The 24,212-nt window shown below is 55.0% G+C and overlaps 1 protein-coding gene across 1 annotated transcript in view; it reads right to left on the bottom strand.

The window, feature by feature from the left end:
* Window positions 1-712: 712 nt before the first annotated feature.
* Window positions 713-24,212, bottom strand: part of ARHGAP35 (Rho GTPase activating protein 35) — a 115,109-nt gene continuing 91,609 nt past the window's right edge. The window contains exons 4-7 of the mRNA XM_061388764.1: window positions 14,012-14,089; window positions 12,375-12,506; window positions 5,737-5,842; window positions 713-5,110 (exon numbers count right to left, since the gene is read on the bottom strand). Coding sequence (XP_061244748.1) covers window positions 4,753-5,110; window positions 5,737-5,842; window positions 12,375-12,506; window positions 14,012-14,089 — 674 coding nt within the window. The 3' untranslated portion in view covers window positions 713-4,752. The remainder of the gene's footprint in view (window positions 5,111-5,736; window positions 5,843-12,374; window positions 12,507-14,011; window positions 14,090-24,212) is intronic.

Below are 24,212 nucleotides of genomic sequence, written 5' to 3'. Positions count from 1 at the left end.
TGAAGCTCACACGGGCCTTGGCTCTGCTAGAGATGCCTTCTCCCCGGGGCGCTGGGGGAACCCTCGTGCCCCGTGGTCCCGAGGCCCCCGCGCTCCTCCTGATGGGCTGAGGCTGCAGCCAGTGTCCCCATGGGGCCTGCCTGGTGGGCGTGCACCCAGGGGCCGGGGAAGGGGCCGCCTTCATCTCTCTCAGGTTTGGTTTTTTACAAGATTGATTTATTAACTATGATACAGATCACGTAAGGCCTTTTCAGTTTTGTACACCATTCCCATTGAGACAAGTACAATACTTTGTAGCAAATACATGATTTTAAAAAACAAAGCCAGACGGAGAACACCTCAGTCGGAGATGCTCAGCCTCTGTTGATGGCTGACCATGCACTAATCAGGTTGGAGCCTCAAAAAACCCACGATGTGTTTAAAAAAAAAAGTCTGGAAATTAAGCAAACATTCCTAACGCCAACTAGAGGATGTCCTGGTTAAAGCCCCTAAAATACAGAGAAATAATTGTTATACTTTCTTTACATACAGTTCTCCACTTTTGCTGCGAAACAGAATTTTGGGCATACAGCCAGACTACTAACACATTTCAATACCATTAATGTTCCCCCTCCCCACCCTCAAGAAACTCAAAATATGTTAATCCAACACATATAAAGGTCGTTTAACGTGAAACACAAGTACCAGAAAAATGAGCTGGCGGCAGCACTGCTCCAAATTTTCAAACAAGTTTTATTCCCATACAATTCAGACTTTTTTTTAATGTACACAGGGAACATGATTCTTCTTAATGCAAACAATAATTTACGCCCTGTCTCGACTACACTGAGGTGTAACATCACTGCTGTTGGAGCTGGCCGAGGCAGGCTCTTGGGCAGGAGGCGCGGACAGTCACCTCGGAGCCTCGAGGAGTCCGCAGCCAGCAGCCGGTGGAAAGACGGCTCCGGGAGGAGATGACAGGACGTGGTATAGGCCCCTCCCCGCCCCAGGCCTTCTGCCATGGGACCACCAGCAGATGTGACCTAGGTTTCCAGCACACACGAGTCGTCCTTTCACCTAAGCATGAACGCGTGGCTTGAACCTGCCAAGCAACAGGAGGGCAAGACCTGCGTCCAGCGTCTGCGGGACCTGGAGGCCCTGGGGGTGAGTGCCGTGGCTGTCCCCAGCGGCCAGCCCAAGTCCCTGGAGCCTCCTCCTCCTGGGAAGGCAGCCACTGGCCAAGCAGAACAGAGCCGACACCTGAGACAGCCCCCAGGCAGTGTGGATCTCCCTGCAGGAGGGGACGGGGGAGGGCGTGGGTGGAGAGGAGCTCGCATCACAAGTTCTGCGGCGACCTGGCTTGACCTCCCAGCCTGGGGACAGGCAGCCGGCCAGGGCCGCCCCCTCCACAGGCAACTGAGGCGTAGGGACGAGCGGAGGCGTGCTCTCCAGCCCCTTCTGGCCAGCGTGCTGGTCCGAGGAGGTCACCCTCTGCCCACCCTGGCCAAGATACAGCCTACCAGAAGAACCTCACCTGCAGCATGCGTTCAGCCTGGAGGAAAACCTGGGAATCAGCATTTTAGCATTCATCCTCGAAAGGTCAAGTGTTGGGAAGAACTCACAGAATGCAGGAACAAATGCACTGTGATAACCACATGCAACACAGCCAAGAACTGACGGCAAACTCACAGGCCGCGGCCCAACCCTGGGCCACGTCCTTCCGTGAAGCCGCCCTCCAGAGCCAGCCGAACACTCAGTCAGGGCTGTTTACTTCTGGCCTCGAGTCTGCACCTTTGGGGTCTAAAGAACACTGGATGGGGAAGAGCTTCCAGGCGCCCCACTATTTCCTGCGAGGCAGCGAACAAGTCCCGTAACTCCACCAACAGGCTTTCCCATTTTGGCCAAGGCTAATTAACATCCGCCCCTCCCTCAATTCCTAGAGTTGTGGTGCCACTCACATGAGAATGACCTGTGAGAGAACTTTCTAGAGCTTAGCACACTAGATAAATGGGTGGGGTGGGCAGAGTTCCAGTTAAGGTCGGCCTGCCCCCGCACACACCCACTCTCCTTCATGGGTCCCCTTCCGAGTGCCCATTTGGTCCAAATACCAACCACTCCCTGCCCCTGCAACTAGCACTGCGCTGGTGGGAATGCCAACTCGCAACGATCGAGAAATGTCCTCCAAGCCCAAGCCAGCCTGAGAAGCAGAAAATGAGAAGTTAGCAAAGGAAAGAGAGAGGAACCCCTGGAACTTCCTGTTCAATTGTGGCTCTCTGGGGAACGAGCCACCAGTCCCCACCTGCGCTTAAAGCCCTGGCAGGATTCCGGGTGCAGGCCCGAGGGGCCCCTGCAGCCGCCCGGGCTGGAGCAGGGGGCGCTGTGGGACCGGAGGCGACCCCGTGGAGCCGCGGAAGCCTGGTCTCCACTACTCCCACAAGGGTTAAGGGTGCAAAGCACAGGTGTCCACCTTACGGTGCCCTTTCTTCTTCCAGAAGTCACTACCACTTAGAGAACCGCAGTCTCGGGGGGGGGGTGGTGGGAAGGCAGGGCAGCTGGGGCTTGTGGAGTTCCTGGTGCAGAGCCAAGGTTGCAGGCGGCGGGGTGGTGCAGTGTGCCCACACAGAGGTGGCCGCGTAGGCTGGGCAGTGGGAGGGAAGCAGCCTCTTCTGCTTTAGCTGACACACGGGACAGTGGTCCCAGGCCACTCTCAAGGCTTCCCTTCTACCCCCACCCAATACCTTGACGGGCTGCCTGGGAATAAGCGAGCATGACCTAGGAAAAGCCTGAGATTAATCAATGGAGTAACATGGACACCTGCCTGGGACTCAGCACTGGGGCAGCTGCAGGGCTAGAGAAGCAGGAGTCTGCTGACCTCAAGTCAAAACTAAGCAACGTCCCCCTCCAGCCAAGCCCCGAGCGAGAAAGCATCAGACACAGATCTGCCAAAAGAGAAGGTCTGGCATCTGACATTTACGTAAGACGTTCATGTACCTTAGGTTTTCTGACTTGTGTCCTTAAGGAGGTGGTAAGACGCGCAGGGGACATGTAGTTTTTCCAAGCACCTTATTTTGCCGTACAAGAACTAGAGACAGTGCGACATCCAGCTTATCCAGAGGAAGAGTCGGTGAGCACAGGGCCTGGCCCGCCCTCCAACAGCCAGTGGGAAGCGTCTGGGGCCAGGGGTGGCCAAGACTGTTCTGAGGCATCTCTTACTTTGTCAGGCGCCCTCAAACATACCACAGGTGCTGCTTCTTAAAGTGCAAAGAGACCCCCGGAGGACTGTGCGGCGGGCGGGCCTCCACCCCACGCCCCCATGCCCAGGGTACCTTAGTCAGGCTTCTTCACTGCGGAGGCATGGCCCAGCCACGGGATGGGGGCAGCCGTATCTGTAGCAGCCTTAGCAGGGTCGCTGTTTGGGGGTGGGTTGGGGCAAAGGGGGGCACGATGAGGAAGCTTCTCCCAGGGGCCAGTGGAAAGGCCAGGAAGGGCGGGGGAGGCCATGGAGGATGGTGACAGGCAGGCACGCTGCCTTGTCCTGACTGACCGCCTCTGTACTGGCAGCTCCTCTGGGCGCTGACGGCTGGGGAGCAGGAAGGCCGGCCCTGCCCGCACTGGCAGCCGTCACACCCTTGGAGTCCCCTGACATGGCTCACTTCCCACGGACAGCCCTACTGGCCCAGGAGGAAAATGATTCTACTTCAACACCAAACACATGGAACCAACCCCCACGTGCCTGCTGGCACCTCCCGCCACCCCACCCCCGCCCCGTGCAGGCGGGGCAGTGTCCCCGCAGCACCGCAGTGCTCCAAGGCAGACAGGTGCCAGGCGGGCCCCCAGCTCTTTCTGCCAAGGGGCTCGAGCCGTACACCTGGGGCGGGGGAGGGGGGTCTGGTGACGGGACGTAAGTGGGACCCCAACGGGCTCTCAGGCTGCCACCCCTGGGCACCCCGGTCTTGCTGTCAGACAGGTTGCCCTCCACGTGTGTGCCTCTTGGCAGAGGTGGGGAGAGAGCTTCATCTTGAGGTCTGTAGTTTTCTTCCTTTTTAAAAATTATTGGGGGAGGGATGTCTTTCCATTTTTCTTCCAGTGTTCCTTTGTTTTAAAGGGAATGGATCCCCAAAGCCTGTGAAGTGGGGCAGGGTGCATGGGGGCGGACGCTGCCCATGCTCCCTGGTCCAGGCGAAGCTGCCCTCCCTGTCCTGACCTGCCGGGCCAACGCCCCCAGACGGGACTGTACCTTAGGGTGGCAGAGCCGGCCTACATGTTCCCAAGGAGGCTGCCGGGCAGGCCGCACCCCCGAAGGGTGGGGAGCGCTGGGTGCAGCAGAGAGATGTGTCCTCGTGAGGGGCTGCTGGCCCTGCCCTGGGGCAGCCGGACCTCAGGATCTTCTCCTCCCGGCCAGTGCCAGGCTCTGCCCAGTGGGCGGTGGCCTTGAGGCTGGTGTGCACAGATGGTGGGGAGGGTCCCGGGAGTAGTGAGGGTGTGGAGGGCCCCTGCCTGCCTCGTTCAGTCCACAAAAGGGTTCATGCCACAGGGTAGGGCTCCCGCCACGGCCTGCGGCCAACCCCAGGTCTGCAGTGCTGGGCTCAGGGCACTGGCCGGCCCAGCCTGCGCCTTCTGTTGGCGGCTGCTAGTGCTGCGGGCTGGAGAAGGCGAGAGAAGAGGGGACCCTCCCCGCCCCGCCCCGCCCCGCAGGCCTGGTTCTGTTCAAGGCCCAGTGCCACCCCGTCAAGAGAGAAGACCTCGTCTCCTTCAGCCCGAGGCCTCGGGGGCTCACAGCGTGTGTTCAGCTTGAAGTTGGGAGGGGAGCAGCGGCTGCATTGGGGACTGGGGGGTGGGCGGAGGCGACTGGGGCGGCGACGGCTGACTTGTGATGGGCGTGGAGGTGAGGAAGGGCACGGTGGAGGCCAGGGCAGAGGGGGAGCTGGGCGTGGCACCAGGGGGCTCGCTGATTGGCCGGTTGTGGAAGAAGAAGGGGCACTGCTGGATGAAGAGCTCGATGATTGTCTGGTAGGTGCGCGTGGCCGTGAGGGCGTCCATGGTGCTGAAGTCCGGCCGCATCAGGGTGGGCCAGAAGCAGATGGACAGGTTCTCACTGGTCATGAGGTTCACCTTGTTGTTGTGGCTGACTCTGCGGGCGACACCAGACTGGGGGTCAGAGCTCCAGCGCGGGCCTGGCCGAGGCTCCCGCCACCTGTGCTCTCGGGCTCCGCCTCCCCGGCTGTTCTCCTGCCTCCAACCCCGCCCTGCAAGCTGAGAACCGAAGAGGCCCTAGGTCTGGGACTTGAGGCCCGAGCTCCCCTGGCCCCGTCCTCTGAGGCCCCCGAAGTGGGGGACACTGCTCTGGCTGTGCGGAAAGGCAGCGTGTCTGTCCCACAGCAGGATTCACGTAACAACACCCTGTCGGGAGAGGAACAGGTCTGGCTGAAAACAACCCTACTCTGTGGGAGTAAAGGTGGGAACGGACCACAGCCATGTGCTTCCCTGGCTCCCGTTCACTCTTTCCCACAGGACACCTGTCTGGGCCCAGTACGTGGTCACACCGGTCAGGGAGCATGGATCCTGGAGAGCGAGCTTTGGGTGGGCTGGGGGCCGTACAGGCCTCTCTCAGACGGAAGCAGGACAGAGCCTGAGGAGGAGGAGCCAGCACCCAACAAGCTGAGGACAGAGCCCCGCTCAGCTTCTTCTCGCAGCCGACTGGCCCTGACTGGAGGGTTTCCAAGGAGGGGAAGACAAACAGCAAGCCCTGCAACGTACTTGTTCAGGTGAGAGATGACATATTTGAAGACTTCATGGTTCTCTTTTGGAAACTTCTTGAGTACCTCCTTAAGGGCGTGTAACTTCTGCTCCCGGTCATTGATTTCTGAGGAAAGAGAAAACCAAGACCAAGGCTGGTGGGCCTGGGGCTCAGACTAGCTGCTGGTCCTGGGCAGTGGGGGAAGGGCCGTGCTGCCTGCTCTGAAGGCAGCCCAACCCCATCCTCGCCCCACAAGCCGTGCCCCAGGCGGGCACACCTGGCAGTGGCATGGGGCCAGGGCCAGCCCACCTCCACGCCCCAGGCCCCTGCTCCTGAAGGGGGACACTGTACGCCCAGAGCTTCCTGGCCCCCACCATCCAGAGACTCTTCCATGAAGGGCACCATTCTTTGCTCATCTGGTTGCCCCTGGAGACGGGCATCCCGATGCAGAGCGCCTGCTGCCTCCTGAGCAGACGGGTGGGCGCCGCCGCCTACCCGCACCAACAGTCTCAGGAAGGGGGGAGTCACGAGACCAGGGCTCTGTCCTTTCCCTAGAGTCAGGGACCCTCTGCGCATCTGCCCTTTGGAACAGCTGGTGGCAATGGTGGGGAATTCTTAGAGTTCATCAAAAGGACTACATGTCCCCTAGTGTCCTGAGACAGGGAAAAGCTAGCCCAAATGAAACGCTTCATTCAAGCCAGGCCTGCTTCAGCAAGTCCTCACGATCCTAGGAGGCTGGGGCTCTTATCACCTCGCTTCCAGGATAAGGAATCTGAGGCTCAGGGAGGTGGCAGCAATCAGCCTTTCGGTCTAGGAATCAGACCCTGCCCAAATGGCTGCAGAGTCTGGGTGGGGACCACCGTGCTTCCCGGGGTCCTGGCGCCCCCTTCCTGAGTGGACCTGGCCTGCCCTGGAGGCGAGAGTCAGCCTGGGCTAGCAAGACGAGAATGGTCCGGGGCCGACCGGGTCAAGATCTGAGTGCGGCCACTTGTCAGAGCTGAGGCTCATCTCTAGGACCCCAGGGCTCGTGAAGATCACAGGAGGACCCCGTGAAGAGATGGTGCAGGTGGGTGGGGGGACAAGGCGTTCATTAACAAATACAGTGGCACCTAACTGCTTTGGGGCACAGGCTCCTGTGGGTGGATGAACGCTCCGGATCCTCTTCCACAGATACACCGTGTACAGGGCTGCCTACATCCCTGGAGCTTCCCAGACTCTCCAAACCCATTTGCTCTTCAGGAAGCCTGTGAAGGACTCCGGTAGAAAGTGACATGCCCCAGAGGGTCACTGCCTAGGCAAGCAGGTATGAGGAGCCTCAAGCTAGACTAGGAAGGACAGATGGAACGTCAACGGTGGCGGGAGCAGCGGGAGGAAGGGTCATGCCGTCTGGGTCCTGTCTGTGACACCAGCCAGCTGTGAGACTCGGGGACATGACTCTGAGTGGCCGTCTCCTTGTCTCTAAGAGGCTCAGGACAGCGCCTCCTTCACTTGGCGACACCACACCCTGCAATGCAGCGCTCACAGCCAGACACACACTCAGCACCTGGGAGCAAGGCTGAGACTCGGGAAGCCAGTGGGAGAGGGGCTGTAAAGACGGCCAGGACAGCCACTGAGAGCAGGAAACAGGCAAATGTTTAGACTTGAGTGTGGCTTGATAAAAACAGTGTTTTGGTAATCTAAAACCCACAAGAACTAATTATGTGCTGCCATTATCAGCTTCATTTCTCTGAACCCAAGATTTATTTTAAAAGCTCAACGTCAAGGGCACACGTTTTTTGTCTGGCCTTGAGTTTCAAAATCCTTCACTGTTAAGTTTCAATAAAAAGGAAAGAAGTAAACTGCTCAGGGTGGGAGCAGGGCTGGGAGGATGAACAACTGTCCCGAGAACATGAGAAGTGTGCGGATGGCGCGGAGGCTCACTTAATAAACCGACTGTGCCCTCTTCCATATGCGAGCTTGGCACAGGCCACTCCTAGGTGCCTGCACGACAAACACACAGCTGTGTTTGTTTTAATCAAGCACTTGAGCAGCAGCACCTTCATGTAAGAGCCCGGCCTCATCCGTCCTTCCGGCTGGAAGCAGGAAACGGGGCCGATAATGTCACTGCCTGCCCAGGATGTCCCCTCTCCTTCCTATCCACTAGGCAACAGGACGGCCGCCCCTTCTTTCTCTTCCTTGCAGGGGTGGGGGAAGTGGATATTACAGCGCCTGATCAGACGGAAATTCGAGGACCACCCTCAGGCATGCCAGCCTCCCTTCGCCTCCTGGCGCAGTGCCTCAGCAAGGTGCCTATGCAGGACCCAGATGGCCGCGCACCCTGGGAGCGTGGAGGGAGACGGATCGTCTTGCTCTCCCCGCTGGCCGCTCGGGGCAGGTGCTCTGAGCGCTGGGGAGCACTGAGACCCTGGCAGGAGGTGGGGAGGACGGCAAGGGGAGCCACGGGGGGGCCTCCCAGCGCAGGGCCAGGCCCTGTGTCTGCCCCGCGGAACACGGCCCCTGAGGACGGCCTTCTGGCCTGTCCTGACTTGCTTCCCGCGTGCAAGCGAAGCCCAGCAGTGCTGGGGACCCGCCGGGGGCGCCACCTGGCGGTCTTTCCACAGCGCCAGCGGCGTGTCGCCCGAGGCTGGAATGTCGGTGGGGCAATGTTCTACGGGTGCTCTCTGGGCAGCTCCCACCCGAGGGCAGGTGGCTCAAGAGGTGACAGCCAGGCCACGGGGCTGGTGAGGGGGAGGGGGCACCCAGTTCCATCTCCAAGTTCAGCACCCCTGCTCTGATCAGCTGCCTGCCCCCAGGCTGGGAGCCCTCGCCAACCTCAGCAATCCTCTTCGAGAGGGGTGAGGGGCTCTGCAGGGCTCAGGCCTCCTCAGCTAACACATCGTAGTTCTGAAATTAGGTGTCTGTCAACTGAGACGGCATCAGGAGAGGCGTTCTGAGGTCAGCTGAATCAAGACAAAGTCTGGACAGAGACCAGGCAATGCGGAACTCAGGCCCCAATAACTCAGGAGGAAGAGGAGGGCAGAGCCAGGGGCCACCCCCTTCACGGTGTACAGATAAACCCAGGCTCCAAGAAGTAAGAACAGTAGGTCCAAGGTCGCACGAACTGGTGTCAGGGGCCCAATCCCAGACACCGTTGGCGCCCTGGCTGTGTCACCCCACCGCCACCTCTGGCTGTCAGCCAGGCTCCTGGCTGGAATCTCAGCTCAGTCCTCGAGGAAAACCCCCGATGGATTCTGACCACCTGGCACATCCACACCATCAAGAAGGCAAACCACTGGCTTGGGTCCCCCTCTGTGACACAAGCTGGCACCCCCGGCACCAAACCACTCGGGCCGAACTCTCACTCTGCTGGGCCCAGAATGGAAGCGTCAGGGTGCCCTTCTCCTGGAGGTTGACCCTGCCTGTCCAATAACCTGTCCAGTGGTCTCTGACCCATCAGATGAGGGCAGGGCACCCGTGTCTGCCTGCTGCCGCCTGTCCCTGCCTCACACAGGGCCCGGCACACACTGGGGTGAGAGCGCCCAGGCTCTTAAGCCGCTATCTGCACAGACAAGCAGAAGCAGGACCCCGGCGTCAGCACGACCACGAGGCAGCGTGTGAACACCGGCCTGATGAGCAGCCAGGCGGGCCCGCCCAGCGACCGCGCAAGGCTGGCGTTTATGCATCTCCAGCCCTCAGCTGTCCGTCTGCAGCTGGAAAGAGTGAGACGGCACGCCAGCACCCGGAACCCTCTGGGGTCGTATATTTTGACCATCTCTTTTTCTTTTCCCTTGGTGGACTCTTATTTCCCTGAGCAGGGATCACACCCGGGCCCTTGGCAGAGAAGGCGTGGAGTCCTAACCACTGGACCGCTAGAGAGCCCTCGTCCCTTGGACGATTGATGAAGAATACTGGCCTCCGTAGACTATAATGTGCACACACAACTCACAAGTTATGTGGGATAATGAGGCCCGGAGGGCAAGGATCCTTAAGCTCAGAGCCTCTTGGCCTGAGACAGAGTCAGGATGAGGGTCTCTGCCAGCACAAGAAGACAGAGGACAGGGGTGTGGGGGTGGTCGTGAGACAAAAAGGAGAGACTGTGGGGCAGGAATAAGTGATACTGGTTCTTGAAGGCTGGGCTGAACTGTGAGGACGAGATAGAACGGAGAATTCAAGGCCCCTCTCGCTGCCTCCTAAAATCTTGGTCCTCTCTGAAGCCAAGCTCAACGGCCATCTCTTCCACTATGACCCAATTCCTTCCTCCCTCCTCTCTGCGCTTTCTGCCCTTCCAACTTGGCTTGCTTCTCGCCGTCTGGCAGAGAACTTAAATGAGCACTGGGGAGGCAGGAAAAATGTCTTGGCACAGAAGGTCACACCCGGCTTGCCACTCCCTGGCAGTGCGGGCTGTGGCTGCTAGTCACTTCTCAATCTCCCACATGGCATCTTGTATGTGGCAGGAAGATAACTGGTGAATAATTACAAAAGTCTCGTATTTGTAGCCACAATTCCAGCGCTACTCACACTGCTGGGAAATCCTGGAGTGTACACAACAATGTGATAGTGACCTTGGTATTTGCTATGACAGGATCTGAAACCATCTCCAAGCCCTGAACGCACACGGACACGACAGCGCTGAGGCAGGAAGTGGAAAGAGCTGGTCAAGTTGATGTTGCCATGGATACCCAGCCAGGCTGAGCCGAGCTACTCTAGGGGCTGAGAATCTTTGTTCCCGCGTGTCCCTCACCATGATCTCTAGCACTGCCCGGTTGGTGTTAAGCTCTGATACACACAGCCCCACTGCTCACTCAACTCTGGCTGTGAGGTGCCATGTCAGTGAGAGACGCTCCTCTCCACCAGGTTCAAGATAACCGAGCTCCAGCTGACTAGCGTGGGGCACAGGAAACACACAATGGGAAGAGGAAGCGGAAAATCTCCACCCTCTTCCAGGCTGCAGGAGCAGCAAGCAGCGCCCTTCCTCAGAGTGGATGCCGGCGGAAGCTGCTGGAGGAAGGCAGCTGATTCCCCATCAGTGACACCTTCCTCTCCTGCCCCCTGCGACCCTCCAAAAACAAAAAGATGCCATGTCAGCAATTCCCGCACAAACAATGGAATTCTTTCTGCAGGGTGCTAGGATGCCACGAGCCTCTAGATGGCGCCAAGTCAAGACAAACGCTGCTGGCAACCTCCAGGCGCCCCGCAAGCTGGGTGCTAGCCTACACCTTCTCTTCCTACCTGCGGTCCAGGGAGGCTTGGCTGAGGGGCAAAGAAAGCTGGCTCTGGACAGAGGCCTCCCATGCGCCTCACATCTGAGCCAGCCCGGAGCCTGCTAGAGAAGTGAGTGCTGGGAGGACCTCCATCTCTGGAAGGCAAAACCAGGGCAGAAGCTGGCACCTGTCCCCACGCCCTAACTCATCTGGGAGACCCAGCCCCTGTCCTGAGCGGGCAGATGGGCGAGCAGGCCAGGGGACACCATGACTGTTCTGCCAGGGCTTCTGCCTGTGGGCCTGGGTAAGATGGTGGCTGTGAAGAATCTCAAGCAGCTAAGAATGGTGTGCATAAACTACGAAAAGACTGCGGAAACAAACATCACGGGGAAGGCAGATCACAGCACAGCGACTCTGGGGCCCTCAGCCCTGCAGCAGCCAGATTCTGACGGGGACCCTCCCACCATTCAGGGCTGGGCTTCTATCAGCACCTGTGTTTTCCAAAGCCGCCAAGAGTCTACGACCATGACTTGAAGTCCTGCACGTCTGTGGCCTCCCCTCAGTTTTTGTCCACCCCATCAGCTTTGTGAGTAGACCGTGTGTGCTTAGAGCTCCGTCTTTGGAGTTGGGCAGCAGCAGGGTAAGACTAAGGCCCTCGGGTCTGAGGGACACAGCTCCCTCCCACGGCTGCATAGCAGCAGCTGCCTCTGGCTAAAAAAGTCTAGAATTGTCAGTCTGTGAAAAACTGAGAGGTCAGGCCCCCTGCAGCACCACATGAAGTCCAGGGAAGGACGGCCAAGGGCAGGGTTCCCACAGTGGGAGAGGCCCCCAGAGAGGGGCAGGCCAGGGCAGAGAGAGTCCCTGGAGCGGGCAGGACCACTGAAAGCAGAGGCGCTCCTCTGCAGCCCCGAGCGTCCACTGCAGCTGTCCCCGTCCCTCCAGAGGCTCTCTGGCCCAGACCACGTGTGCACTTCTTTTCAGGAGAGCTGGGAGGAGACAGAGTCAGGAGGGAGAGGCCAGTGCAGCCTTCCACCGAACAGGTCCGTGACTCAGCCGTGCCTCCAGGCCTCTCCGAGTCTCACTTCATACATGCAGGCAGGGATGGCAACCTAGGACACTCAGGGCCAGGCAGGTCCAGTGTGAACAGGCAAAGGAGCGAGGCTCTGCCCCAAGTCCGGCATAAAAACCAGGCTCTCAACCATGGCGCTTTGGGGCAGTCTGCAATTTTCCTGACAGAACGAAGCACCTCTGGTCGACAAGGCCGGGGTCTAATTTGTGAGCCCCTCGGGTGTCATCTTGCTAGTTCTCTTTCCTATGTCCTTCAGTCTCAGTTCCAAGAGCCAGAGCGTCAGCTCCCTGAGGGCAGGACCCGTTCTTGTGTTGCTGCACCGCCACCCCACGCCCCCGCCATTTGCCCAACAGAGTCAGCCTGGGGCACCGCCAGGGGCCCACGAGCCAGGCGGGCTGCTGGTACTCACTGTGGGCCTCCACCAGGTCAATCTGCATGTTGTACGGGACCAGGGGGTCTGGCAGTTCTGAGAAAAAGCTCTTCATGGCCCCCGCCACGGTGTTCACCGTGAAGTCCTTCTCTGCCAAATCCAGGTTGTGATCTGAAAGGAAGTTGGGAGAGTGAGGCCAGGCCAATCGAGGCTGTGCCAAAGCAAGGAACACTTGGCAGTGGGAACAAGCAAGAGAAACCTGGAGAACCAGGGGTGCTGCCGGGGGCTGGCCTGGAGCCTGGGCAGGGACTCAGGGGCATCACAGACTGGACAGAAGGTAGCACCCCTGGTACTGCTAAAAAAAAAAAAAAAAGTTCTGAGACTCACAGACACGCTGACACCCAACCTGCCCAGATCAGCCTCTGAGCAGAGGAGCTGCGCCTCCATTCTGCGGCCGAAGCCCCTTCGTCTGCCCTGGACATGCTGCTGCCTTTCCCCACATCCCCACTTGGGGAGACGGGAGGAGGCGTCCCCCTAAGGCCATGTCACTTTTCCTGGAAGGTTACAGAAATGGTACCAGCAACCCTGACTGCTGTCTCCACTCTGCTCCTTGTGGTGGTCAGGCAACCAGACTCACTTTCCTCCTGCTGGTCCTGTCCAGCTTATGATACCACCAACTCCTGTCTCTAATTTTTCTTTCCATACTTGACTGCATTTCTGATTTGTAGCAAATCATCTACCAATAGATCTCGACTGTTTCCGCTTGGGAGTATACCCTGGGCTGCAGATCCTGGCATATACACAAGTGTCTAACCTAGTGTGGGTCTGCCCTCATCCTGACCTTGTGCTTCCAATCCTTCAAGACTCACACGTTTCCCTTCCCGCTGGCAGCTAGTGGAGACTGTGGAGCTGGGTGCTGGGGGTGGGGGCGGTGTCTGCTCCCACCACGCACTGGGCAGTGGCTTGGGCCTGCAGGCTTGCACAGGCCACCGGGCTGGATCTCCCGAGGCCCAGTCACATGCTAAGTCGGACCCCACTTTGATCTTCTGCTTACCTTCCTTTTTGGCCAGTGGCATCTGTCAAGTTTTACTCTTTGGCTCCTTTGCGTCTGACACTGGTGGGTGTGACCTCTCATCCCAGTGTGTGCAGCCCTAACTGAACTGGGTTAGGGTGGAACGGATGTGGCCATGTGGCCCTCAGCCTCTCAGATCTGACCTAGCTTAGCAGGCAGAGCGTTTTCAGCTTGGGGAGCCCCGGGCCCAAGGCTCAGTGCATCACAAGATGCTCCCCCTTGCTTTATTTCTCTCCTGCAGGACTCTGTGAGAAGCGCAGTTACGGTTGAGAGGCCCTGCCAACACAGGACTGTCATCTCAACCCAACCTTGAGTCACGCGCCCGCCATGACCTCTGCATGGCCCAGCCCTAGGGAAGCGAGGCCTGGGTCTCAGTGAATGAGACCCATGCCGGGGGCTGCGACAGTGCCTGTAGATGGTGGAGAGGGGAGCAGCCTGGCTGAAGCAGGTTTGCGGGGTGGATGCTTCTGTTTGCTGACAGGGGCCAAACACTCTCTCCTCCTCAGCCACCTAGCCAGCACCCTTGGCTTTGGGGCTGTGTGGCAGGAGCACCCCAAGGGGTTCCAATGGCAGTGTCGTCTGCCTTGAATGGCTGTGGCCTTACCTTGATCAAACTGTCTCTGCAGACTCTCCATCTCTGACTTGTTCCCGCTGACCCGGTAGATACCTTCAGTGCTCAGCCCTGGGGAGAAACAGGCAGGAGCCTTAGGAGCAGCAAGTGGAGAGCAGAGCAGGAGGGGGATGTGCTTGAGGGGAGAAGCAGGGGTCCATGAGGCCCCCCTGGCGCGAGGGCACTTGTCTTGCCTCGGTGCCTCAGCCCACTCCTGCCCTTTTTCTTTCTCACTTTGAAGTTTACAAATACTTGTTTTTTGTAAAAACTAAAATAATACAGAAACACATCAGACAAAGGTAACATCTGCCCACATTTTGATATATACCTTGGAATTTTAATTTTAATAAAACAGAGATAATACTACGTTTTAACCCACCCTTTTCACTTACAAACTATATTGTGAACCTAACCATTAAATATTCTTTTATAACATAATTTTCTTACTTTGTGAATTTTCTATTCATGTTTTTGTTCACTTTCAAACGGAGTGGTTCTCCTCATTTTGTACTTAATATTAATAAAATTAACTATGTTAATGTTATATAGCTTTACATTGTTTCCCTTTCATTATCTGTCTTCTAATTTTGTGTATTGAATTTTCTTTGACGTACATAATTCAAAAATGCTGGGTTTTCAAGACCAATCTGCTTCTTTATGATGTCTTCATTTGTTTTTATGGTTAGAGTGGGTTTTCCTGTTCCTTCTGGAACTTACTTGGTGCACAGTGTTAGGTAAGAGAAAAAAAAAAGGATCAGTAAACTTCAACTAAATAACAATGTAGGAGGAGATACAGCTCCAAGGGAGATCGGCCCTCTCCACCCTCCGCACAGGAAGCGCTGTGCAGCTTGCAGCGGACTCCAGGCTGTCGGTCAACCGGGCTCTCTCTCTCCAGGGAGGAAAGTCCACTCTGCACCCCTGAGACCGTGGTCTAAAGGGCAATGGTCAAACCAGCCTGGGGTCCTTTCTGAAGCTCATGGCTTTGAGCGACCCTGACGAGCTGGCGGGGCGCTGTGGAAGCATCCTAGAGCCAGGGCGGCACGCCAGCGGGCAGTGCAGAGCGGACCAGGCCTCGAAGTCAGTTATTGCTGTGACTGACGCCGCTGGAGAGGCACCCGCTGGGCGAGATGAAAGCAGTCAGTCAGTTTCTGGGGCCCTAGATTGGTGGCAGGTGAACTCTGAAGATCATTGAAACAAAAGTCATCATTCCTTGGCCTAAAAGCTGTTAACTGCACATGGGCCCTTTCACCCCAGAGACAAGGGCATTAACGGACCAGCCTCAAGGACACCCTACGGTGCAACGACTTGCTACCAAGAAGCCCCATCACTGCACGCCTCCCCCTGGGAGTTAACATTTCCGGTGTGGTCGCCATGCTGTGCACTGGGCTACACGCTCCCCGCATCTACCACTCATTTAATGATGATGCCATCGAATCCTCAACCCTTTATTGTGGGAGCTACTGGATGAAGAGAGAACACAGATGAGGGAAGTGGGGTTCGGAAAGGGGAAGTCCTTGCCCTAAACTGCACAGCTGGTAAGAGGTGGCAGTATGGTCTCAGTCCAGGGCCCCCACACTATTCAGAAGGGGCTTCCCGTTTAACCCCCATCAGGCTGGCGTCCAGACCACAGCCCCCTCTGCCCCCACCCCCGGAGAAACACCACATCTCCGTGAAGCCCACAGGCCCTCAGTATTCTGGGCAGCTTTTGAGATGGTCCATGCCCTTCAGAGGTCAGAGGTCAGAGGTCAGCATGGCCCCTGCCCAGCATCCACAGTTAGTAATTCTACAGTAATTCTCTTTCCTCGGGGACTTTTCTACACTATTCTCAGATACTTAAACTTTCTACCTATTGCACATCTCAGGTAACCCACGTCACATGCTTCAACATGAAATCATCCACATTTTGACAAGCCCTGGGTATGTGTCAACAGATTCAAATCTTCACCTTCTAGGTTGACAAGAAATCACTATACTTTTCCCTTTATCTGAATATTAGCCCTCTTGAATACAAAGAAAACAACGGTACAAACGCGGGAGCCTCAAAAGTCCTGACGGACATGTCCACAGTGCCTGCGCCCCAGCGTGGAGAGGGGCTCTCTGAACGGCAGAGATAAGATCCTGATAGCCTCAGTCCACTTGCAATCTCTGGCAACCTGCGCACAGGAATCCTCAGTGCTGTCTCCTAACGGCCAGCTGCCTGGTATCACAGGGCTGGAAACACTGCAAATTAGCCACTGGAGACCATCTGAGGTGCAGGCCCGCTGCAAGGCCACTGGACGGGTGATCAGAAAGACGGGAGCACCCGAAGCACGAGGCCAGCTCCTCAGCACCAGCTAGTCAACACCTTAGTATCTCCTGTCATCTGGACACATGCTTCTGTTACGAAACCCCCTTTAAAACAGCAATTCTGCCACTGACCTATACAACAACATGGCATAATTGAGGAAAGGTATCATTTGCTTGGCCAGAACAATTGTTCGCAGCTATTCATTAGACATCAATAAAATAAAAACAGAAACCTTAGAGCAGACGGCCAACTGCCAGTGAAGCAGGGCAAGCGACACGGGTGAGAGCCTGGAGGCTGGGTAGAGTGAGGCAGCTCGCCGGGGACCCAAGGCCAGAGCAGGAGGAGGCCTAGGGCCTGGAGCAGACCCCTACAGAGATGCTGGATCCTGAGCAGGTGCACCCAGGACCCAGAGACCCACCCAGAGACGCTCCGGGGCTGGCTCCGGCTCACACCTGCCGGCAGAGAGTAGTGCCTCCTCGCCACAGGTCTGGTCCGCGGCCAGAGGTCCAACTCAGAAAGCTTCAGCTGTAAGCTCTGAGGCATCTCTACATACCAGGCATCTCCAAATACCCAGTGTCTCGGGAACATGCCCTGCTTCCTTCTTCTTTTTTAACTGAGCTCCACTGGTTTCTTAGGGAATCTTTTAATCTTGTGTGAATAAAACAAGAGGAAGTTCAGAACCACAGAGGTTGCTGTCTTCAAAAATCTAACAATTTCTATGAAGAACAGTCTTGTTCTAATGACTCTAGAGAAGAGAGCTACGACTAGAATGGGAATGACAGGAAGGCAAACCGTCTCTCAACACATAATCTTAGCTACAGCTGCCATTCATTATGAAGGGCCAGAGCTTTTGAACTCCCTCATTGGACAGCCATCTGTTTGGGATGCTGCTTTTTTTTTTAGAAAGATTAATACCTGGTCTAAGAAGACAGTCAATAATGACGAACCATTTACTCAGTGCTTACTATATGTGAGGCACATAATGCCGAGTCCTTACCGTGCACTTCTACATGGGTTCTCACAACATCCCCTTCAGAGAGACTATTACTAATCTCATTTTACAGATGGCAATACAGAGGCTAAGAGGTAAAGTCATACTCGCAAGGTTAGAGAGCTAGTGAATTGCAATCTGAAGCCCACCTGCTTCTGGAGCCTGAGTTCTTTTACAGCGGTGTTTTAAATCACGCACTTTCAAATTTGAGCATGCAGCAGAATCAGGGCTCGTTATAATCTAGATTACAAGGCTGCTGCACCTCTGGGGTTTCAGATTCTGTTGGTTGGGGGCAGGACCCAAGAATCTGCACTGCTGACATGTTCCCAGGTGATGCTGCTGCTGCTGGTCAGGGAATCGTGCTCTAAGGACCCCTGTCGCTCTAGAAGATGGGACAGGTCTCCAAGTCCCCCCGACTCTTAAAAAAAATCTATGATTCAAGAATATTTGGGGGGGGGATACACAAGGAAAAATAAATACCAGAGACTTCAGGAATGAAGCATTTCCAAAAAGTATTAAAATTAGCGCCTTTTATTCGTAAGCAAGGTTTTTATACATTATTTAAACCATGGCCACGTGTGATTTTTCAAAAGAGTATTAAAAAAGTAAAGGAAAAAAAAGCAAAGAGGCCTTATTTTTTTCTTTCAATATTTACTGAGCACCCAATCTGGCAGATGAGCTCCTTTACAGAGCTGCAAGCCGTGGTCCTCCTCAAAAGTATTTCACTGACAAAAGGCTAGTTCAGTTCAGTCGCTCAGTCGTGTCCAACTCTTTGTGACCCCGTGGACTGCTGCACGCCAGGCTTCCCTGTCCATCACCAACTCCTGGATCCTACACAAACTCATGTCGGAGTCGGTGATGCCACACAACCTTCCAGAGGACCCACCCATGAGGCGTTCCCCACGGGCTAAAAACTGGCCTCTTTCACTCCTGACCTCCCCGTCCCGGCGGCTGAGGTGCCTGTGGCACGCTAGAGGCACCAGGAAAGCGGACAAGGGACTTGCAAGAGCTTGGAGACGGCGGGGAGACTCCACCTTCTGCTCTGGTATGTGTCCCATTTTCTGAAATGGGCAAACAACTCTTCGTTCCTGGATCCCAGTACTTCTGCTCAGCACCGGCGCTCTGGGCCCCAAGTCTTGCCATACGCCCCCCGGGCCAGGCTTTCAGCCCCGCTCACACACCCCAGGACTCAGTTCCTCCTGAGTTTCCTTTCTAGCAACAAATCAATACTTCCTCCAAGACAAACTCTGAGTTGTTTATTTTTCACTTGCTATATTTAGATATAAAACTCAGCACTTTAGTCCTTAAAAAAAAAAAAAAAATTAATCGGTGTTGCCAATGCTCTAAAATATCCCACAGCAGACAGGCTTTAACTACTAGAGGACAAGTCAACTTTTAAGGAAATGCGGCTAATAGACCATTCTCCTTTTCTTCCACGTGTCCAAGAGGTGAGCCTCGGGCAGGCTATATTTCAAGACCAGAGGGCTGCTGAGAACTCAGGGAGAGAAAGGAACCCCCCTCGAGCATCAAGTCCAAACTGCCTTGAAGAGGGCCGACCTCTCTAACAAGAGTAAGAAGCCCCCACTCTGGGTCAAAAGCCAACAGCACCCCTACACAGCCTGTCTCCTTTTGAGGCCCCACTGCAGCACCCCCACCACGGTGGAGGATGAAAGGGCTGCGGGGAGGCTGAGCATCTCGGTTGGGAGCCACTTACTAGCGGTGAGCCCCTGGGTGACTATGCTTCCATCGCCTTCTCTGCACCGTACAGCTGAGTGTAATGAAGTCTTGGCACAGGGCTAAGGGAGGAGCTATGGTCCTAACGATCTAAGTGGAAAAGCAAGCTGGCAAGTGGAGGACACCTGAGTTTCGCCATCGGGGAGATCCCGGATGCCGACTCTTAACTTCTGCTCCTCTATGACAGATTAACCTCACCTTTGGAGACTACTGCAAGGAATAAATAAGATAACTTATTTAAAGCCCACTGTATAATGCTTGCTTTTTTTTTTCCTTTACGTTTTAACAAGCTGCAACAGCAGCACCCGTCTGTAGGCATGGCCTGCTCTAAGGACGCAGCTGGCAGACAAATAATAAAAACACGCGTTGGCTTCTTTTTTACTTCAAATATTTTTCCTTTAAATACTTAAGTAGAATTTTTTTAATAGCACAAAGTTACACGTAGTTTCACTATATATTACAATTTTTTTTAATAGAGAAGTTAAGATTTTTAGCTGAAGTTTCAATGTCTAGTATTTTTTATTAATCATCTATTTTATACACAGCAGTTGTATGCATGTCAGTCCCGATCTCCCAGTTCATCTCAGTCTCTCCTCCCCCTTGGTATCCATACATTTGTTCTTTACATCTGTGTCTCTGTTTCTACTGTGCAAACAGGTTCATCCGTACCATTTTTCTAGATTCAATATATGCATTAATATGCGACATTTGTTTTTGTCTTCCTGGTTTACTTCATTCTGCGTAACAGTCTCTATGCATGTGATCTCCGTTTTGATCCTGGCTCTCTCATAGCTGCTGGGCGACTGGGAAAAACCATTCGACCTCTCTAAGCCTCGGGTTCCTCATCAAAAATGGGGCTGTTTACGAATGACTATGCTTCATGGCAAACAGATGGGGAACCAGTGGAAACGGTGTCACATTTTATTTTTTCGGGCTCCAAAATCACTGCAGATGGTGACTGCAGCCATGAAATTAAAAGACGTTTATTCCTTGGAAGCAAAGTTATGACCAACCTAGACAGCATATTCAAAAGCAGAGACATTACTTTGTCAACAAAGGTCCGTCTAGTCAAGGCTATGGTTTTTCCAGTGGTCATGTATAGATGTGAAAGTTGGACTGTGAAGAAAGCTGAGTGCCGAAGAATTGATGCTTTTGAACTGTGGTGTTGGAGAAGACTCTTGAGAGTCCCTTGGACTGCAAGGAGATCCAACCAGTCCATTCTGAAGGAGATCAGCCCTGGGATTTCTTTGGAAGGACTGATGCTGAAGCTGAAACGCCAGTACTTTGGCCACCTCTTGCGAAGAGTTGACTCACTGGAAAAGACCCTGATGCTGGGAGGGATTGGGGGCAGGAGGAGACGGGGATGACAGAGGATGAGATGGCTGGATGGCATCACAGACTCGATGGACTTGAGTCTGGGTGAACTCTGGGAGTTGGTGATGGACAGGGAGGCCTGGCGTGCTGCGATTCATGGGGTCGCAAAGAGTTGGATACGACTGAGCGACTGAACTGAACTGAACTGAATTGAGATGTTGTGCATACTCAGATCACACGTATGAAGAGCAAGTAATACAAATGGCTGGCATACTGAAATAATGATGATGATAATAAAACAATATTTTTGCTGAGGGCTTACTATGTGCCAGGCACTTTCTTTAGCTCTTCACTAGAATCATCACGGTGAATCCACCCAGTAATTCTTTGAGGTAAATAGTATTATTTTTATCCCCATTTTACAGAGAGCAGATAGCAGCTCAGAGAGGCCAAGTCCAAGGCCAGAGAGCTGGGTGTGTGGAGGGTGTCAGCTCTGCACTGGCTCACTCAGTCTTGGCTGACTGTGCATTTAAATACTGGGCTCCTCCCTCCCATGTTAACTCCCTATTCCCTTATTCTTTAAATATCACATGTTGGCTTTATCCTGTAAGTGCTAGAAGGTTTTTCTGTTCCTCCCTTGTTTACTCACGTGCATTCATCTCCTCACTCACACCCACTCAGTGCTCTCATCTGTCAGCTGGAGAAGCAGAGAGAGCCAGAGAAGAGCTGCCTCCTCTCTGACCGACAGCAGCCAATGGACAGTGTCCGCGCTTTCTCCCTACGATGAAGTTCTACTATTGATCACAGTAGAGCAGCCCCACGAGGTCCCCTGCTGCCTTCCTGTTTTAGATGTGCCTGGAATGATTCTCTGGCTCTTCTATTCCTTGAACACTAAGGTCACTCTGGCCCCTCCAGTGCCCCTTTGTTAGCTGCCTTCCCTGGGTAATTCCCTCGTCAATCAAGATCTGTTTCTGGCAACGCCACCCCTCCTTTTTCCCCTCCTTTTTCCCCGACAGAATGTCACTAGCACTCTGTTATGACAGTCTGACCGGGTGTCAGCCCCACAACCGGGCACTGTGGCGTTATGAATTTCCAACGCCGTCGTATGTACACACAGCCGTGTCATTAATCTCGAGGCCGAGGAAGACGGGAGAGAAGAGACCTGGAGGGGAAAAGATGAAAATATCACACCAGGTCTGGGGCATCATATGGCTCTAGCATCTGGCTGATCCTTTGTAAGCTGCCCGGGCACTTACTGCCAGTCACTGTGAAGGAGGGCCTCTGGGCCCTGCTCCGAGCCCGCCAAGGGGCTTGGTCCCTATACCCCAATAGATGTGTTTCAGAAAACCACCGTGACGGGGTCAGCCTTAGGCCAGCCCAGAGTGGATACTGCTGGTTCTGGGCAGCCTAGGATGGAGGGGGAGAGGAGTGTGACCTAGAATTGAGGGGAGCAGAGTGGACTCGGCAAGGCAGCCACTGATATTCAAAGCCAGGAGCAGCTGGGAGCCCCAACTAAGAACGTGAGCCTCCTTCAGGCTCCAAGTGTGGCTCTGCCAGCACACTCAAGCCCAGTGGCATGCGGGACGGCAGTGTGACTCGGAGGCAAGCTAGTGCCACCACAGTGCAGAGCTGGGCTGAGGGTGAAATGGGGGTCCTCACCGACTGAACACTGAGCTACCAGCAAAGAAACAGTTGCACTAACATACAGGCACACACAACACACCACCACCACCACCCCCTCCATGCAAACAGTGCCAGCGTCCACGCCACAGCAGGGCCCTGGCAGACTCCTCGCAAGCACCAACGAGGGCACAGGTGAACTTCTTTCGGGTTCCTGATTCTCACCAAGTCATGAAAGGTTCAAAGATGGCACCCATCACAGCCCAGCGGCCCTCCTTAGGTTAGAAGCCTATAACACTGGCAGAAAATCTGATCGCGGTCCCTGCCCTCCTACAATCCCTGCACTCTGTGTCCAGGATACGATACAAGGCTGTCCACACGTGGCCTGGAGGGCCCGCACCACACCTGACTCTGCTGCCCGCCCCCCAACTCCAATCATGCTGGCCATTCAAGGCCTCCTAGTGTGATCCCTCCCAACTGCCTTGGAGACTTCCTCACTTCTGCCTCCACTTTTTTGACTGGCTAAACCCTGTTCCCTCAGAAGCCTCCCCTGACCCCCAGATTAAGTCAGTTAGGAGAATAAAACTGCTTATATTTATGCAACACACATACTGGGCCAGGCCCAGTGATTAGCATTTCACACACATGATCTCTGCAACCCTCACGGTGGCCCTGTGGGCTGTATCCTCCTATTACGACTACTCCCATAGGGGCTCAGAGCCCGGGTCTAACCACTGCACCCACTACCCGCATACTTTCTCTACATAGCACTGGGTACAACCTGAAAGTCACTGGACAGCTGTGTACATACAATGTACACAGTGCTGAGTGTCAGCCCCCTGAGGGGAGAAGGGGCATGTTTTTCAGTTACCCTTCTATGTACCTGGACTCGGCATAGGAACTCGTGCCTGGAGAAGGCATTCAGTAACTATCCAAAGAAAGGAGGGAAGGAGGGATACATGCCTGATAATAAAAGAGCAGTTTCTCTGGCTGAACAGAGGGAGGAAGTGGACTGAAGTTGTTTGTTCTCGACCAGCCTCGAGCTTCAAGGCATCCTGGCAGGCCCTCCTTGCTCATGGAATACAGGAAAGAGAAAGTCTGAGGCCTGGCCAGCACGGAGAAGGTGCGTCATAAACCAGGGTACCCAGCTCCTGCCTGCCTTTGTGGACGGGCCCTTCTGCCTCTACCACTGCCTAGAGAAGCTGAGGGGCTGAGTGATTCCCGCGCTCTCCAGTGTAAGCCGTCGGCTGTTCTGGGTGTGGTTTCCCCACCTGGCCGCTCACTTTTACAGATCAGGTCAGTGGCATGGCTTTGGCTGGGACCCCCACAAGAGGGCTGCACCTCTTCCTGGAAGCTAGACAGGAACCCCCGGCCCCCCGCCATGCACACACGCGCACCACTAGGGGGAGAAGGGGGAGCGAGAGAGCAGGTGCTGCTCCCAGGGCGGCCCTCCGCACGATCTGCTGGCACACAAGGCCTCGACTTGTCCCGTCGTCTCTCAGTGAAGGGCAGAGGGGCCTGTCCACTGAGGCGCACAGCTGAATGGAGGGAAAGGGTGGTGGGAACAGCCAGGCAAGGCAGGCCTGCTGGAACTGTCTCGGGGAGCTGGGCTTCCACCCAGATCAATTCTGTCTTGGATGGAAGGGCAGGACTACTCTGTGAAACAGGCTTTGCTTCTCTTTGGCTGCTTGGCTCCCCAGGCAGCTTGCCAGGGCATGCTGTTCCGATCAGGGCACTGGGTCCCGAGGAAATCCGCAAGCACTGCCGAGTCACAGCCACGTGAACTCTGCTTATCTGGAAGAGCCCAAAGTGGAGCTGACTGCCTGCCTTTATGGCAAGGAGGCATTTTTGGAATGCAAATGACTTGTGTTTAACTTATAAGCAAGGAGAAAACAGGAGGGTGGTGAGACACGGGCACATGGGAAATAGTCAAAAAAGGTGGAGAAAGCTTTGTTTTAAAACTATCTGGATAATGAGAAAGCAGCTAGCTAACAAACCCAGAATTATCGGGGGAGGGAAGGTATTAAGTAATACAGAACCCCCATAAAATCACAGCATATGAAACCACATACCTCATATTTTAGCACTTTCTCATCAATTCAAAGCAGCATAAATATGGCAATTACTCACATAAAGCCTGCTGGTGTGTTCAAGCTGTAACTGCACCTATCAAACTGTTACAGCGATAGATGGGAGGCTCTCTACTGAGATTAGCCGCCTTTTCTCCAAGACAGAATTACAGAGATCCA

This window comes from Bos javanicus, chromosome 18, assembly GCF_032452875.1.
Source record: "Bos javanicus breed banteng chromosome 18, ARS-OSU_banteng_1.0, whole genome shotgun sequence".
Classification (NCBI taxonomy): Eukaryota; Metazoa; Chordata; class Mammalia; order Artiodactyla; family Bovidae; genus Bos; species Bos javanicus.
The sequence above is the reverse complement of the archived record's forward strand: the minus strand, read 5'-3'. Positions and strand labels throughout refer to the sequence as shown.